We start from the raw sequence: 16,609 nt of genomic DNA, 5'->3' as shown, positions 1-16,609 counted from the left end.
AGTGCTGATGAGAAAGTTTCGCAAATCCTTATCAAGTAAACTTGCCTTATGATCTAAACTCTAACTAGTAAAATTGCCTATTCAGTACTTTTTCTAATGCCCATAAATCTTTGTATTTAGTGCATAAACTTACCAATAGTTAGTACTTAGATTACGTGTAAAATTGGGACATATGGGTTCGGGCTCATTAATTTTTTGCTCCCAAATTTTCGTCTAAGCTTCAACCTGGAATTTTTTTTGTCCTGTTCGAGCCTTCTATAAAATCTCAACCTTTACTGTTTCCGATTCCTATAACTTGTCAACTTGTCTAACTTGCAATTAAGAACTTTTAGCATCTAAAGTTCTTGATTTTGATTAGTAAAAAAAGGACAGAGCAAGAAAGACTAATAGATAATGAGGGTTAATAATTGCAGTTTTTGCTCGTCGCCGGTTTACGTGAGTCTTCTTCCTTGTATCGCTCTGCAACATCTTCTCTATTATATTTAGGATTGGCTGCTAATACAAGTTCAAATTTCTAACCTTTCATCTTATACAGCCCGGTCACGGAATCATGTTTGTGCGCAACGACGCTAAAGAATTCCGATTCTGGTATGTTTCTTCTTGATCCACACTCACGCTCTGTGAAATACCAAATAAGCTAATTAACCTTAAACAAAGCCGTTCGAAATGCCACAAAAACTTCAAAATGAAACGTAACCCGCGCAAAGTTCGCTGGACAAAAGCATTTCGCAAATCAGCTGGTAAAGAAATGGTCGTCGACTCTACGCTCACGTTCGCGGCGCGCCGCAATGTTCCCGTGCGGTATAATCGTGAACTGGTGTCAGTGACACTGAAAGCCATGCAGAGAGTTGCCGAAATTAGAGCTAAGCGGGAGCGTGCATTTTATAAGAACCGGATGCGTGATAATAAAGCTAAACAGCGCGAAGAGGATCGCAAATTGGTGGCCGAGAATGAAGAACTACTCAAACAGGGCGGTCTCATTCCCAGAACTCGCAAGACTGTTACTGAGCTTGAGGTCGCGGATGAGGAGATGGCTATTGATGATGAGGAGATGAATGTTGAAGAGGCACAGAAGGAGGAAGTGTTGGTTAAAGTACCAGTAAAGAGACGGACCAAGGCAAGAAATTAATGAGTCAAAAGAGTATTGTATGATATGATTTAGTTTATATATCGAGGATCAAAGGGCTGTATTAAGTTTAGTTTCGAAAGCCTAGATCAGTTGAAGAGTGGTTCAAAAAGGTTGTGTGTGTATGCATCCGGCGTTAGTTTGTTTTATGTTCATCATTTAGTATTGAGTTTGCAAAAGTTTTACAGTATTTCTTAGCTATGCTTAAACTAAAAGTATCTATTATATACTACACAAACGCTCTTTTCTCCATCCATATCATACACAAGCAAATAGCAATAGTCTACATATAACTCATTGCTCTATCTAATTCAATCAAATGATTCCAGATTTCAGACTCACCACCTTTTCCTGCCCTTTCAGCAATCTCAACCTGTCTCTCTCTAGCCAGATCAGTAAACTTGAACAACAAATTCCCATCTAGTACAACTCGCGTAGCAGACCCGCTCAACTCAGCATTCGCTGATAAAGATCGATACATTCGCGGATTAAGACCGGCCACATGCTCTAATCGTTCGCCCATCTGCTGCTGCACAATTACTAGACGCTTATACGTAGTTTCCGAAACAGGATGTACAGAAACTAGATTACCTGACTGGGTAACGCCAAGGCACATGAAATTCGCATCTGCAGTCGGCGCCGGTACAGTCGGGCCAAATTCGGTTCCATTTTCTGGTTCGCTTTCCGCGCGCGCGACAGCGACAACCGGAGTAGCATTACTAGAAAGTGATGCCTGCGGCACCATAGCAAAAGCTTCGATATTATGCCCAGTAAAAAACTCTGATTTGGCTATCAGCCGCTGTCCTGACAACGATCGCGGGTCTTCAGGATCATATTGCAGGATATGAATCTTGCGTTTAGCGTCGGCGACCACGAAATGCAGTAACTCCCCACTAACGATAAACTCCGATGCGACAACCTCAACCTTTCGCAGATCTTTTCCAAATAATGTCATTTTGAACGGGTCTTCTGAGAATCCAACAAACCAGACACTTTTCATTGTGTCCCCTAATAAAAGCACATTTTTGATACTCTTGACGTCGGAAACGTACATATTCATATCCATAAACGCGACAGGTAAAAACGACATATCTTCACGTAACGCGCGCACCATGACCTTTTGTCCCTGAGAAGACAACAAGTGTCCATTGAGTTCACAAAGCGTACTCACTACACCACGTACGTCCTCTTTTACAATCAACTTGAGTTTATGATTGTGCTCCGGCATACCTGGCTCAGGCACAACCTCGATGATCTCAAATACATACACAAACCCCTTTGACGGCTGATCCTCGCCATAAAATACACCGGTTCCAACAGCAATAAACTGCCGTCTTGTTGAAGATGCCTCTGAAAGCTGAAGGTTTACAGCACGCACAACGAGAGCAGTTTCGTTGGCAGCAAAGTCATAACTATCCACACTAATCCACGACTTTGGCGAAATTAACTTCAACGATCCCTGAGATACCATAGCCGGCAGTTCTTTGTCCTCTTCCAATTCTGCCTCACGCTCTTCTTCTTCTTCCTTGGCACTAAATGGAATTTCCTTTGATACCGAGGCAACGTACATTCTTTGCTCAGAATGATACGCAACCGCTTGGATATCCTCTTCGATTGTAATTTTCTTTGCCGGCCAAGGACCATCAAAGGAGAACTCGTCCTGTATCCTACATACTCGCACCATATTCTACTTGCAATTAGCTCCTTCTTCTCTTCTTTCGCCATTCAAATTATAAATAAAGGTTAGAACTTACATTTCTTGAAACGTAAATAAATCCATAGTCCACAGTTAACGATCGGAAGGGACTAACAAACTTAACACCAGGCCCACCCGCAAACGGAATAGCCTTTGGCACGCTTTTCGCAGTTTTAATTATAAAATATGCCTCACTCTCTGGAATTTTTCCTTCATTATCAACGTTCTTCTTATCGCCGTCGACGAGGAAGACGGTATCGTATCCTCCTTGTTCGACAAGTGGGAATAAAACGGGAACACGGGATGTGACTCTCTTTTTCACAAGTTCTTCAGTATCCGATTGCAAAATCGAAGCTAGCGACCGTGTTATTGGTAAACTATTTATTTTGCAAAATTTAACGCCGGAATCTTCTTCTTCATTAATGAATGGCTCGTAAAGAACCACATCACCATCTTCTGTCCGTAGAAAGAGATACCGAGTTTTAGAAACGCTATCACCAAGTGACGCATACAGGACTTCCACAATTCGATATTCATAGGAATACTGCTCCCGCGGATAATTTAGTAAACCCGTACTTGATTTCCGACGACTAGCCAGCGTAGGACGAGTTGTCGTAACAGACTCCCGCTCAAGGACTTGGGGAAGCAGATCGGCGTGTTTGATCGTAAAAACCAGTTTTAATTCTGGCACGCGGTAAATCTACACATCGTTAGAGCTCCTGAGATATCAATAAAATATCTTTTCAATAAACGCACCTGTAAATCACCATGACTAGTAACCATAAACGCCACATTCTCTACTCCCTCTTCCGATACATTGTCGCTGAGGCGGTCACTATGAAGTGAGTTGCGTTTGCGTTTACGGGTCGATTTCCAAGATGAACCAGGTAAGAACGACTTTGGCACGCTAGCCAAACATCCTGCAGAAAATTCCTAGCATTGTCAACGTTAGCATAAATTTGGTTTGAAAAAACATTTTCTAACATACAATATCAGTAGGAAATTTGCTGGATTCAGCAAGTTCCAACGTTTCCTCACTGCCAGCCAGCAAACTAGCAGCTCCATTATCCAATAGAACCAACACCGCACTCTGAGAAAACGACGCAGCAACACACTCTGGCTCCCGGTCCATACTATTGCCATCATCCTCCCAAACAGGCAACATTTGCACAATCTTGAGTTCAGAGTCATAAACTCTGATTTCAGTTGCACATAACTGTACAATTCGTGTGCCGTCGAGAATAGATCCCGCAGCGAGTGTCGAGCCACGCGTATCAAATTCAGAACCGCGAACTTCGTTAAATTGCTCGCTGATGTCATATACAACACTTTCGTCTTCACCACTACTGGTACCACGAGAAATTATCATATACTTGTCAACCTGGTCGGCGATTGCAGAGCCAACACCGCTGGTAAGTGTATCGCGTGACTTGGTCTTAACGGTGAACAGCGCCTTGCAATCCGGAAACGCAAATCGAGCAGCGACCCGAGGCGTCAATGAGCGTCGGAAAATACTAAGCCCGGCACTGCCAGCCTCACCTGCGCGGGCACCAACAACCTCGAGACGGGAAGTGACTTCAATGTTTGAGGCTACATTGCCTCGGATCTCAACGGCGCCAATTGCAAGATCGATTAAGGGACCATAATTAGTCAGGCGATCGTGCACGGCAAATGTGAAATTTCTGAAATGCTGAGCATCTGACAATGTCGATTCATCGGCGTCAGTAGCTGCAGCTGTAGTTGATGACTCGCCGTACAGATCTTCATCGTCATCATCATATTCTTTAGATTTCACAAGCTCGCTATTACCATTATCTGAAGCCGCATTCAAGGATACACTATCGATTCCCGATTTTCGCCACGATAGTAGGACACCATCTGCAGCAGGACATCCGATAAAGACGCGCTTCGAAAAGGTAGCTATACATGACGCCGCGCCGCCAACTAATTTTTCTTCGCTGGATTTATGTAGAGAAATACTCTCGACAGCGCGTCCTTCGAGTGTGAACTGCAGTAGATACAACTCTCCAGAACCCAAAATCAGTAGTACTATGTTATCCTGCAAATATTTGGCTTTGCTGCCTTCCAATTTAAGCTGTAGGCCAGATTGATCAATAAACTCAATCAGCGAAGTAATCTTAGCCGCACTATTAACCGCCAACGCCACAGCTCGCCCAGATGCATCGACATGAACGATCGTGTTTGCACCAAGTAATAACGCGCCGCCGATAGGCGCCGGTAGCGCCGTCACGGAAACGATGTCATAGGGGAGGTTTGCGATACTGAGTATAGATGTTGATGCACGCTGCTGGAGATCTAGGGCAACAACTACAAGTGAGACGGTATCCTTTTGCTGATAGATGAGACCTGTTGAGGTGCGTTTAGACTCGTAAAGGATTGCGAGGGTAGGTTCGCGATACTCGTGGAGAAAAACTGCGTCTATTACGTGCGCGATGCCGTCGTCGAGCATCGTAGCAGGGACCACAAATGACGAATAGAATACGCTCGAAGTAGGAGTGTTACTGTTGCCGTTAAAGAGCTCGTCGTCGTCGTCGTCACGTTTAAAAGGAAGGAAGGCGAACATGTCGTAACCAAACTTGAAACAAGCACAATAATTTCCCGGATCTGTCCGCAAGATTGGCGATTGCTCAGCAATATCAGTGTTCATGGTTGCATTCAGAATACCGGATGGTTTTTCATAATAATGTAAGGACACGGTACTGATACAGTTTCGCGCATGATCCCAGGACAATAACGAGAGCTTCGCAGACGCAAATGAAAGTAGCATGTAATCAAGGCGCAGATCAGCAGCGGTGCGAACGCGCGCAATGCCAGTAACAAATCCATGTAGTTGATACTCTGCCACCAGGACGAGTTTGGTGCGGTGGGTAGTTAGACTCTGCTCGAGACCAATGTCGGATAAGAAATGATCGTCAGTTTGATCCTGCTGTTGATGCTGAGTAGTGTCATCGTGCTGGATATCATTCTCATTGTTTCCGTTTAATGCTGAATCGGATTGGGATTCATGTGCGACAAAGGTAAAAATCTGAAGTAAACATGAACCTTTGACGACGACTAAGTTGTGCGTGTCGGGGCTGATTAACGAAGCAGAGAGACAATGTGAGACGGCAGTGGGAGGTGTGATGTCTTTGTAAACTTGCATTTTTCTTCAAAAGCTGTGATTTGTTAGACCATTGTGAATTTGGAGAGGCCAAAAAAAAAATGATTGAGAAAATGAGGAGAAGAGCTTTCATTTGATTCTAGATTACAGCAGCCCATATACAACCATAGCAAGATACATGTAAAACCAGCATCATATCCAATAACATCATAAGAACAGATCAGATAGACATACACAAGCGAATCACCGCAAATAGCTAAAACGCAAAGAATAACACTAAAGGGATGACTTACGTTTGTTTGAAGAAAACAGGGCACAGAACGAAGCTACCAGTCAACTGAGCTATGATTATAAAAGGACAAGGAAAGGAAAGTATGCTATTGTGATAGATGAAAGATAGTCAGTCCATGACAACCAACAGTAGTCAAGTGATTGCAAGATATAATAATAGAGTAGATGCACAGTTTCAATTACACGCCAGAGCGAGCAAAAAGATGTCCACTAAGTCAAGTCACGTGTTAGTTAGTCACATGACTATATACATACACGTGACATGATTATGATGATCCGGCTGACCCATGAAGGAATAGTGCGGCGCGAGTCTGAGCGGAAAAGAATAGTAAAATCTGGAGAAGCGGTATAGTATACGAGAATGAATGACTATAGCGAAATAGTAGTATATATTTTGTGAATGATAATAGTTGCAATTATTTATACATTTGATCTCAGCTATAAGAAATTGAAAAAAAAAATAAAAATAAAATAAGAATAAAAAATAAAAAATAAAAAATAAAAAAATCAGAAAATTAGAAAAAATAAAAATATAAAGTAGAAACGGAAGCGAGATTGAAGGAGCAAGCAGCTGTGAAACGCCGAATCCCAAGCGAAAACTTTATTTGATTGTTTTGTTTTCATTATGTAGCTTATTAATTGCAATTTAATTCATTTTCTATTATTGTATTGTTCATATTTATTCTACCAATATATCTTAATCTATGTTGACAATTCAAGACCAAGCTAATACTATTTCATGAAGCTAATGGTGGCTGAATACAACTCGCCCCTTACTTCTTCTTTTCTTTTTCTTCGCCTCCTTTTCTTCCATCCCTTTTTGGAAGCCTTACTCCTTCTATCGCCGTTCATTGCTACAGCTACCTCAATATTAGCGACTTTCGAGAATTTTGATGCTTATTGTATTTATACATTCGCATTCTTCCATCTCAAGAATACAACAAATTCTCGCGGTAAATTCTCATCACTCAAAAATAACATGTAAAACAAAACACCCCGTAATTAAATAGCAAATAGCAAGTAAACAGAAACACTATCACTAGTTTTCACAAAACAGCTCAAAAATATCCAAATAAAATAACAAAAAATCAACCGAATTACTCTAACCAGCAGTCAAATCAATATTGCTGTCACCCCAATCCCAAATGCTTTCTCCTTCTCTTATAATTACGATCTTCACACCCTCATCATCCCCTTCATCCAATCCCACATCCGCCCTGCTGTACTCTTGCCTGCCTTTTCAGAGTCATTCTTTTTCAATGTACCGGCTCTCATTGTACTGCTAGTCCGTGTAGTGCCTACTGAAGCATGCTTTCGGTGTCGGCTTCCTGAAATTATTGGCTGCGTACCGGCCGCGGGGAGATTTCCTTGACTCCGCCAACCATGCTTGTTGAGCCCCAGTAAACTCACGTTCTCAGAATGCCTCCTTTGCTGTATATTTAGCAGATCTGCAACATCATGCTTACTCGGTAGCCGCCGATGCAATTTGCTCGCCTTCGACGGTGATTCGCTCTCAGCACTCGGCAGTAAATTACCGACTGACTGGCTCTTCATCATCGCATTCTTCAATCCGAGCACTACACTGCGCCGCTTTTCCTGCGACCGTTTTCTCGCGAGCCCACTGCCACTCGTCGCCGGTTTCCTTGCTATAACAGTCGCAGCAGCAGGACTAGCTTCCTCATCTGAAACAGTCGATATAGAGCCAGCGTTGTGCAAAGAACTAGGCGCGCTCCATTCACCAGCACTGTCGCTTTCCAACAGCATTGAATGCCGAATTTCAGGCCCAGGTTCGCCAAGCATTACCGCCTCGCCAGAATCATCAACAATCAAGACATCCTCAGCAGCGGCGCTCCTTCTAAATTCTTCGCTGTCTATCAGCTGATTACCATCTTTTGCTTCGCTACTTAGCGAACTCACAAAGTCTTCCCAAATACTGCGACGCTTGTTATCTGCAGTATCAACTATCTCTAATGGCTCACTGCTGCCGCTCGAACTACTCCGATCACACTCCTCGATCGCAGATTCGTCAACTTCCTCTGCAATTTCTGCAACAGCGCCCATCTTGTACTTCATACCTCTATCTCCAGAACTTCTTGGCACTCCGGCCAAGGCAAGATTCATCGATTTTGAAAACGTCCGAAAGTCGACCGATTTCGTGCCAGCAATCATTCCCGGCGCCGACTCTGTCCGCCGATGAAATACAGAACCTGTAGTCCACGCACCAGACAACAGCGAAGGAGTTCCTGACGGTCCCAGCGCCGCGTCAAGGTCAATCATCGGCTCCGGCGTTGCCGATCGAGTGAGATAATGCGTAGCGCGCGGGACATGCGATACAGAAGGCGGTGTAGCCGGCCGAGGCACAGAAAATCCGACCTTGTACCCTACTTCTACGTCATCATCGACACCGTCCACCTCGTCTTCTTCCTCCGTAGGTGGAGGCGATAAGCTCAGAGTGTCGACTTTCTTCCGGAAACGGATGAATGACCAAGACTTGCCTTTTTTATGCGCACCAGTACGCTTATCTAGTGAATTCAACGATTCGCCGTCAATACTGCTGCTCTCTTGACTACTCGTCTCTGGAATCGAGTTCTCGCTAAAGTCATGCGACATGCGCACAGGCGTAAGCGTGGCCGTTGTAGAAGTCGAAGTCGTTGTCGAATGCGACGGAATAAACTCGACCGCAGATGAGAACATGACTTTTGTCCGCGAAGGCGGTGTAGTCGACGCCGAAGAAAGCGACGCGAGAGAGGTTGAAGACGAGTCAAGTGATAGCGATGAGGAAGGACAAGGTGACTCAGCGCGTGAAGGGGTCGGAGATGGCGGCAATGGCGTCGCAGAGGCTGCTGCTTGCTGCTGCTGTTGCTCGAGGCGAAGATCTGCTAGGAAGTCGTGAGAGACGGCGGCAGAGCGGCGGTGAGCGTGCTTGCGCGAAGGGCTGCGAGGTTTGGCCGGCTGCTGCGACAGAGGGGCTGGAGCTGGCATGAGGAAGGAGCCATTAGCAGAAGAAGATGTGGATGCTGCCGTCAGGTTGATAGTTGAGGGAGGCACGGCAGGAGCTGAGATCGAGAGTGATGCGACGGAGAGATGCCGCGAGTGGCCGCGACCGGGGATGGTGCGCGGGAGAGCGGGTGAGGGGTGCTGCATGTCGTCGTGGTGAGGTGTAAGGGAGTGGTTGAGAGGAAAGACAAAGGTCGCGGCGGACATGGTTCTGTCGTCTGATCTGCTAAAGGAGAGTCAGCAGAAGAGCGCAGAGGATGAGAGAGAATGCACACACTTGATGCTCGCACTGCCTAAGAGAAAGAGGTCAGTGGAGAGAGGGAGGTCAGGCTAGCATGCACAGGAAGTAAAAAGTAAAAAAGCAACAGCGATGTTGAAGAGAGAGAAAAGAAGAGAACAGCTCGAACACAAAGGTGGAAGCCTGATTAAAAAGAGAAGAGAGCTGGTCAAGAAGACGAGATGGAGCGAGAGGTGAAGACGCGGTGACGGCGGACTCAAGGGGGCCCTGACCCGGGCCATCCAGACTAACGACCCGATTCCCGGGCCGTGCACCCGATGACCCGCATCTGAATGGGAGACCCGGGACTATCAGCCAACTCGCTGACAGCTTTGCTGTTCAAGTAGACAAACAAGCAAAATCCCAGCTATAATCCGCACAATTATCAGACGGAAAAAGTAGGCAGTGCAAGAGATGGTATCAGTATTCCAAAGATGAAGAATACCCCAGTGCGAGCAATGTGTTCGAAAAGGATGGTGTAGAAGAAGCACAGACAAGGAAGAATACTTACGTCATAGCGGAACCTTAAATGAGAGTGCTCGGCTTGGACTGCCTGCTTTAACGCGATTCGGAATAGAGCCGATACTATCGAAGTTTGTTTGTATCAGATGTATCGCGGTATATTTGTAAAAAGAGATACAATTTGCTTTATTATGAAAACAATGCCTTAACTAGTTGACCGATTCACCTCTTGTCTCTGCTAATCGCCTCCGAATATCTGTACTGCTCAGCTTTCCTTCCGCACTCCCATCCACCACTCCAATCTCCCACACCTTCAAGGCTCTCATCTTCCTCCGCCTGCGCTCCTTATTCACGGCGGCTCCGCCTTTTCTTGTCTCGGCACTTACTACAAGTGCATCAATATCCTCAATCTTGGCGGCGTCTCCGTAAATATCGTTGATTTCATGAGTTGTCGCCTTTAATCCTGGATAGATATACGCCAGAAATTCAAGCACCCGGCGACTGCGCTCCGAAAGCGGCTCCATGTATTCTTTATATTTTTTGGTTTGTAGCAGTGCTGGACCTGTTATTCCAATAATTAGAATTCTCGATGCCAAAAAACCTGCCATTGTCAATAAAATCTTATGTCCCACGTGTAAATGATCAAAAGTGCCGCCAACTAAGTAACTTGTTAGCCACCAACTCAGTAAAAGAAATAAACTGCAAGTCTATACGTACGCGCGACGACCGGATATTCCCCGTCATGTCCGTCATCTTCGGGCTTAGCTTGTCCTTCCTCTTCACTATCAGAAACTATACCCGCTTCGCCAATCTCAATCTCGTCCTCTTCGTCTACAATCTCACCCGTGCCTCTCGTCGGCATGCGCAAAATCAGGACCTGTAAAGCAGGAGAATATGCAGACACTTGCCTCTCTGAAATGAACACTGGCATCAACTTGCCATCCTCCTTTCCCACTGCAACAACCTCCCAGCAAGTATCTTTAGCCTGACCAATATCAAAGCCACCGATCCCCTGTAACAGAACTCGCACATCTACACTCTCGCGCGCATCTTCCTTCGCAGCTTCGGCTGCCATCAAATAAAGCTGCGTAACCACATAATGCGTCTCTTGAAATGTCTCTGGCGGTCGAGCCACGAATATATCTAGGCGGCCGCTAGACAGTGTGACATGCAGCGCTTGTGAAATGACGCTCTTGTAGGTCGCACGTATGGGGACGTTGACGTCTGGGTTCGTGAGCAGGAGTGTCGCTGTATACAACGTCATGCTCTCCGACATTCCCTCTCTCTACTACGCTCGTCCTGATAACAACTATTATAAAAAAGAGCTAGACGTAAGTGAAGATTTGTTGATGCCGTGAAGCAGATTCAGTGCTCAGTTGCGAGATCATGCACAAGATCCTGTTGGTTTGTTAAGAGAGTCGAATCTGAATATCGCTACCGAACCCACTGCTTACACAGTCTTGCAAGCCCTAAGCCGCAACAAGTCTCCTGTTGACACACCAAAATAGCGACAGAGAACCATCCCAAACGCGTCTTTATGCGTTTGGAATATTTGAAAAAAGAAAGAGAATGTCAAATTCACGGCCTAAAAAACGACCACGACGTGATGACTTTGACAATAATCTATCATCAACGCTGTCGTCCATTATCGACATTTCCGACGACGACGAAGACGTCCTCGAGAAACCGTTCGACCTTGCACAAGCGCGTCTTGCCGCTTCCAAAAAGTTAAAGTCGGCGTGGGAGTCAATTTTTATAAAATACGGACGTGATCTCTCTAATGAAACCGATGTTGTTGATGTTTTCACTGGAGAAGTTATCGAGGATCGCGGGCATTTAAGAGGGATTGGGTGGGATGTTGGGCATCGAGTGTTTTCTGATGAACGTGTTCGGCAAGATAGAGGTCAAGAAGAGGAAGAAGGGGAAGAAAAAGAAGAAGAAGAGGAAGAAGAGGAAGAAGAAGAAGAAGAAGAAATAGATAGATTTGATGAAATGATTGATGATGGGCCCGTTCTATATGACGCGATTATTGACGATCAGCAAGATATCTACGACGACGAAATCGATATTCTCAGTTCCTCACCCGCGCGCGCCCTAACAAAAGCGAAACCAAAAGAGACACTCTCTCGTAGGTTTCGCACCAAAATCACAGAATCCACGAAAGGAGCGAGCAGAGCTCGGGAACTGAAAATGCAGAAACTTGATCTACTCGTACAAGCGTGGTCTGCGCAAGATGATAAAGTATCATTATTCCCTCATGGTGTTGCGTCTTCTGGAGAAATGAGCGATGACGACGATGAAGATAGCGATATCGAGAAAGTCAAGATGAGACACTTAGATATGCTGATACGTTCTTGGTCAGTTGCTTCCTCTGCTGTCAAGAATGAAGAGGCAAAAATTGACAAGATGGAGGATGCTAAAGCGAGTATCCCGAACGAAGAGGACGCCGAGTATGAAGAAATATGGCACGATCATCATCCTGAGGGGTCTCCTTCGCCAATCACAGATTCTCTTCACTCCAGCCCACAATACTCACCAGGAATACATTCAGTACACAATTCTTCAAGCATACGTTTAGGTCGTAACTCTCCTGAAAGTAAACGAGTGCAGTCTCCAGCACGACAAGACAATGGGTCGAGAATCGAAATACCGGACAGTGAAGGCGAATCTATTTATACAGAAGAAAACTCTTGTCAGCGACTATGTGGAACCGTAGGATACCACTGCGGTCGCAGTTTTTGTTTTGAATGCGTATGAAATGTACAGTTATTGACTAGCATTTACGGCGTTGTCTTTCTTTTGATTCTTTTTTTTTCTTTGATATATACAGAAATTATTTTAAAATTGAATCGAGATCAAGTCCGATCTCACCTCCGACACTCCCGGCATCTTTCCAAAACTTTGATAAATGCCTTGCCCCCGAGTCACAAATAACAGTAACAATCGTATGTCCGGGGCCAATTTTCCTAGCATACTTCACGGCCGCAACGAAGTTTACCGCGGACGAACTGCCTGCGAAAATACCATCGTTTTCGACTAAATAGCGAGCCATGGCAAGAGCTTCCTCATCAGTCACGCGTACCGCGTCATCGATAAATGCACTTCCTACAGCAAAATTCTTTGTTAGACGGTTGATCCCGATTCCTTCCACTAGGGTATCAACTTGGTGTCGTCTGCGCGTGCCTTCGCGCTCGACAACGTCAAACATCACACCCCGCTTGATTTTATTAAAAAGTCCACTACCTTGTGGATCAGCAAGAACGACCTTAAGACCCGGAACACGAGGTTTGAGAAATCGAGAGACGCCGGAGATGGTGCCACCAGTACCTGCCCCCGTGATAAAAACATCTAATTTTCCCTGTGTCTGCTTAAATATTTCAGGCCCGGTATGATTATAGTGCGCAGTCCAGTTGGCCTCATTCTCAAATTGGTCAGCAAATAAGCCACGAGAAGTAGATGATGAAGCGTTATGCTGAGCGGCACGCGTGCGAGCCATGTTGACGTATTGCCGCTTATCAACGATACCTGCCGGCGGAACTTTTTCGACGACAGCGCCTAACTTCTCCAATAAGTTGATTTTCTCGACCGATGTGTCTGATGGCAGGCATATATGCGCACGATATCCCTTCGCGCGACAGACCATTGCCAGAGAAATGCCGGTTGATCCGGAAGTGCCTTCGTACACTACATCACCCGAATGAGGACGAATAAGACCTTTTTGTTCGGCGTGCTCGATAATGGCAAGCGCTATGCGGTCTTTGGCGCTTCCGCCCGGATTAGCGAGTTCTAGTTTGGCAAGAATCGTGCAGCCTGTTGCCGCTGAAAGGGACTGTATTTGCATGAGAGGGGTGTGGCCTATGAGGTCGGGGATACCGTGTTTTATGAAGTCGGAGTCGGGGTCATTTTCTGATTGATCTTTCGAGGAAGACTCACGAAAGCAAGAGAGAAGAGAAGGAGCAGACGATACTAAAATTCCCAAAGCAAGACCTAGAAGAAGAGAACTGGAAGGCGAGCACTGCAGCATTGTGCAGCACTGCGACGAAAGTGATGAGCAAGAGCTGATGATGATAATTCAAGTTTATTATCTATTTGCAACAACTAGGTTATGACACGAGCAATAGTAAGAGCCCGCGCCGCACGTCATACTGTGCATACGATTATTCAGAAATGAGTCAGATAAGCTAGGCCAACAGTAAAAGCAAGCGATGAGAAGAATGAACTAGATATCAAATATGATGCAGATAAAAGATACATAGTTGGGTATGCTGCTAGCTGCCGCTATCGTTTCTCACCGCATCTGTTCAAGCCATGGCTGCTACTAAATCCAGCACTAAATCCCAGAAAGGCTTAGAAAGTGGCGTAGGCGCCGTCGCCTAGCGGCTCTGACAAAGGTCAGAAAGACCATGAGAATAAAGAAAAGAAGAAGTATTAGAGTCGGGATGTATCTGTATATCCTTTTTAGTTCACATCTATACGTCGTCCACAGCATTCTCGGCTCCCGGCTGCCCTGACTCCCGATCCGCTTTTTGGGCAACAGCACTTGCGTCTTTGTAATCACATTCGGCGTTTGAGCTCCGGCGGTCGGTGCTTCGTTCGCCGGAGTTGCAAAAGCGCCATAATCGCCATTGTCCGGCTCGAGCGGACCACCACCTGTGCTCTTATCCTCGGCCTCTCATCCTCTTCTCCTTCTTCTAATCCCCTCTTCACTCTTCCTCATGGCCATGACTGCTACGCAGCACCGTCTGCCCTCCGTATGCCTTTCTTCCTGATTGTTGCCTGTGTCTTTTTTCTTTCCTTCTAACCTCCTGTCTTCCGGTGCCGCAGATGCATCTGGCTCCCGTTGCCGCCGCTTCCGACGACTCTTCGCTCAATGCACTCGCGTCAGCCTTCAACCCTCTCATCTCCTCCTCTCCACCAGATCTGGCCACTGCTCACTCCTCTTCCGCTTCGTCTGCGTCATCTACTATCTCTTCCGCCTCTTCTCAGCAGCCCGCCATTTGTCTTTGTCCTCAGGTAGCGCGCGTGCCGCGCCCGCGCAACGCCTTCATTCTTTACCGTCAACACCACCATGCTGCCGTCGTAGCCGACCACCCGGGAAAGACAAACCCCGAAATATCGAAAATCATTGGCGAGCAATGGCGACATCTCTCACCTGACGAAAAAGCTGTCTGGCAGCGTCTTGGTGATGTACGTCTCTCTCTTATGTCTTTGTAATCGTCAGCTGCTAACAGAAGCTTGTTTTTTGCAATATAGGAAGAAAAGAAATCTCATCTTGAACGCTTTCCTGATTATAGGTATCAACCTCGTCGAAATGCTAAGCGCGGTAATGAATCCTCGCAACAACTTCCAGGTTCGCCTGCTTCAGGGACCGTCAACATTTGCGCGAAATGTCATGGTCAGACTGCTACGTCGCGTAGCAACCTCAATGTTGGTAGCAACAGCAGCAGCAGCAGCAGTATCAATGACCACGGCAACAACAATAGTAGTAGCACCGGCAACGGAAACAACTCTACTACATCTCACATCAAGCGACCGTCTCCGGCAGACGTGCGCGAGCATTCTCATGACCAAGACCATTTAAAGAACTCACCTTCGACTGATCACTCGCTGTCCTCCATCCGTCCCGTATCGCCCCCATCGTATATGCGTCTACCTCCGCCGATGTCTTCTTCCGCTGATTCAATCCACCTACCACCTATCTTGCCACTTCCACGCAATGACATGCTCACGGCGCGTGCGCCCTCTGACGCTCGCCAGGGTGTCGAGGCTCTCCTGTCGCTCACGCGCAAGAGCTCTTCATCTCCCGAGCCACATTCTTCCCATCCGTACTCTATCCCGAGCATTATGCGCTCGACCGACGATTATGACGAGTCTTCTCACAAACGCAGATGCCGCACATCTGACGCTGATCTATATCCTCCTCCGCAATCCTTTAAGCAGCAGCAGCAGCAGCAACAGCAACAACAACAACAACAACAACAACAACAACAACAACAACAACAACAGCAACAGCAACAACAGCAACAGCAACAGCAACAGCAACAGCAACAACAACAACAGCAACAACAGCAACAACAACAACATCAACAACAACAACATCATCATCATCATCAACAACAGCAAATACATTTACCGCCTATATCGGCTCCGCCTACATCTGAAAGCGATGATGCGGAGCTCCTAGTTAACTTTCAGAGCACGGATACTGGTATTGCACTGCCGATTGAGGCGAAATACGAATGCCTGGCCACTCTTGCCGCCGCTCCTTTGCCACGCCAGCACCCGCGCGGTGCAGTGATTGCCATAGAAGGCGTTTCCGCTCTTGGCACTATGTTTGCCAGTGAGATCGTGCAGCGTATTGGCAGCATCGTCGCTGTCGAAGTCTGTGCCGAAGAAAACGAGACTGAAGATATTGGCGCCGAAGGACGTGCCGTGTTACGTGCTTCCAATGTCCATCGCGTCATGTCTAATGTACGAAAATTCACATCTGCGAGAAAATCAGTGTTGCTTAATCGGTATTTACTCGCAAATATCGACGTCAGCGCTACCCAGATCTGGTATAATTCTCACCCTCCGCGATCACCACCCTCGACTTCGATCGCATCGCCTACCGCGAGCTTGGCCACTGTTGGTTCTCCG

At 46.3% G+C, this 16,609-nt stretch overlaps 7 protein-coding genes across 7 annotated transcripts; 3 read left to right on the top strand and 4 right to left on the bottom strand.

Annotated features, from left to right (window-relative positions):
- Window positions 1-217: 217 nt before the first annotated feature.
- On the top strand, window positions 218-1,366 carry V2V93DRAFT_361940 (ribosomal protein L24e-domain-containing protein). Its single transcript, XM_066908229.1, has 3 exons — window positions 218-435; window positions 536-588; window positions 658-1,366. Exons 1-3 carry the CDS (start codon window positions 394-396, stop codon window positions 1,127-1,129), a joined length of 567 nt encoding a protein of 188 aa, XP_066768315.1. The 5' UTR covers window positions 218-393; the 3' UTR covers window positions 1,130-1,366.
- V2V93DRAFT_361938 (CPSF A subunit region-domain-containing protein) lies at window positions 1,296-6,399 on the bottom strand. Its single transcript, XM_066908228.1, has 5 exons — window positions 6,237-6,399; window positions 3,811-5,998; window positions 3,579-3,755; window positions 2,881-3,522; window positions 1,296-2,813 (listed from the first exon to the last, which is right to left on the bottom strand). The coding sequence occupies exons 2-5, from the start codon at window positions 5,983-5,985 to the stop codon at window positions 1,410-1,412; spliced, it is 4,398 nt and encodes a 1,465-aa protein (XP_066768314.1). The 5' UTR covers window positions 5,986-5,998; window positions 6,237-6,399; the 3' UTR covers window positions 1,296-1,409.
- A 1,011-nt stretch (window positions 6,400-7,410) lies between these two features.
- V2V93DRAFT_319776 (uncharacterized protein) lies at window positions 7,411-9,216 on the bottom strand (the record flags this gene model as incomplete). The annotated part of the gene is made up of 1 exon (XM_066907287.1): window positions 7,411-9,216. The coding sequence occupies one exon, from the start codon at window positions 9,214-9,216 to the stop codon at window positions 7,411-7,413; it is 1,806 nt and encodes a 601-aa protein (XP_066768313.1).
- Window positions 9,217-10,112: 896 nt separating this feature from the next.
- Window positions 10,113-11,386, bottom strand: V2V93DRAFT_402438 (uncharacterized protein). Its single transcript, XM_066912604.1, has 2 exons — window positions 10,688-11,386; window positions 10,113-10,628 (listed from the first exon to the last, which is right to left on the bottom strand). The coding sequence occupies exons 1-2, from the start codon at window positions 11,244-11,246 to the stop codon at window positions 10,180-10,182; spliced, it is 1,008 nt and encodes a 335-aa protein (XP_066768312.1). The 5' UTR covers window positions 11,247-11,386; the 3' UTR covers window positions 10,113-10,179.
- A 103-nt stretch (window positions 11,387-11,489) lies between these two features.
- Window positions 11,490-12,911, top strand: V2V93DRAFT_361931 (centromere protein Scm3-domain-containing protein). The gene has a single exon (XM_066908227.1). It carries the CDS (start codon window positions 11,540-11,542, stop codon window positions 12,725-12,727), a length of 1,188 nt encoding a protein of 395 aa, XP_066768311.1. The 5' UTR covers window positions 11,490-11,539; the 3' UTR covers window positions 12,728-12,911.
- On the bottom strand, window positions 12,560-14,040 carry V2V93DRAFT_361930 (tryptophan synthase beta subunit-like PLP-dependent enzyme). Its single transcript, XM_066908226.1, has one exon. The coding sequence runs from the start codon at window positions 13,992-13,994 to the stop codon at window positions 12,804-12,806; it is 1,191 nt and encodes a 396-aa protein (XP_066768310.1). The 5' UTR covers window positions 13,995-14,040; the 3' UTR covers window positions 12,560-12,803.
- Window positions 14,041-14,626: 586 nt separating this feature from the next.
- V2V93DRAFT_4079 (high mobility group box domain-containing protein) lies at window positions 14,627-15,398 on the top strand. Its single transcript, XM_066912693.1, has one exon. The coding sequence runs from the start codon at window positions 14,795-14,797 to the stop codon at window positions 15,182-15,184; it is 390 nt and encodes a 129-aa protein (XP_066768309.1). The 5' UTR covers window positions 14,627-14,794; the 3' UTR covers window positions 15,185-15,398.
- The last annotated feature ends 1,211 nt before the right edge of the window (window positions 15,399-16,609 follow it).

The sequence above is a fragment of the Kockiozyma suomiensis genome (genome assembly GCF_038497685.1).
Source record: "Kockiozyma suomiensis strain NRRL Y-17356 unplaced genomic scaffold V2V93scaffold_1, whole genome shotgun sequence".
Classification (NCBI taxonomy): Eukaryota; Fungi; Ascomycota; class Lipomycetes; order Lipomycetales; family Lipomycetaceae; genus Kockiozyma; species Kockiozyma suomiensis.
The sequence above is the reverse complement of the archived record's forward strand: the minus strand, read 5'-3'. Positions and strand labels throughout refer to the sequence as shown.

Excerpts from the sequence above, each read along its gene's own strand:
- V2V93DRAFT_361940 (XM_066908229.1), top strand. The coding sequence starts at position 394 with ATGAGGGTTAATAATTGCAGTTTTTGCTCGTCGCCGGTTTAC. Across the intron at positions 436-535 it reads TTTGCTCGTCGCCGGTTTAC|CCCGGTCACGGAATCATGTT; the intron begins GTGAGTCTTCTT and ends CATCTTATACAG. Across the intron at positions 589-657 it reads GCTAAAGAATTCCGATTCTG|CCGTTCGAAATGCCACAAAA; the intron begins GTATGTTTCTTC and ends CCTTAAACAAAG.
- V2V93DRAFT_361930 (XM_066908226.1), bottom strand. The coding sequence starts at position 13,994 with ATGCTGCAGTGCTCGCCTTCCAGTTCTCTTCTTCTAGGTCTTGCTTTG.
- V2V93DRAFT_361931 (XM_066908227.1), top strand. The coding sequence starts at position 11,540 with ATGTCAAATTCACGGCCTAAAAAACGACCACGACGTGATGACTTTGAC.
- V2V93DRAFT_402438 (XM_066912604.1), bottom strand. The coding sequence starts at position 11,246 with ATGTCGGAGAGCATGACGTTGTATACAGCGACACTCCTGCTCACGAAC. Across the intron at positions 10,629-10,687 it reads GGAATATCCGGTCGTCGCGC|TTGGCGGCACTTTTGATCAT; the intron begins GTACGTATAGAC and ends CAAGTTACTTAG.
- V2V93DRAFT_361938 (XM_066908228.1), bottom strand. The coding sequence starts at position 5,985 with ATGCAAGTTTACAAAGACATCACACCTCCCACTGCCGTCTCACATTGT. Across the intron at positions 3,756-3,810 it reads GCAAATTTCCTACTGATATT|GAATTTTCTGCAGGATGTTT; the intron begins GTATGTTAGAAA and ends TGACAATGCTAG. Across the intron at positions 2,814-2,880 it reads TTATTTACGTTTCAAGAAAT|AATATGGTGCGAGTATGTAG; the intron begins GTAAGTTCTAAC and ends AATTGCAAGTAG.
- V2V93DRAFT_4079 (XM_066912693.1), top strand. The coding sequence starts at position 14,795 with ATGCATCTGGCTCCCGTTGCCGCCGCTTCCGACGACTCTTCGCTCAAT.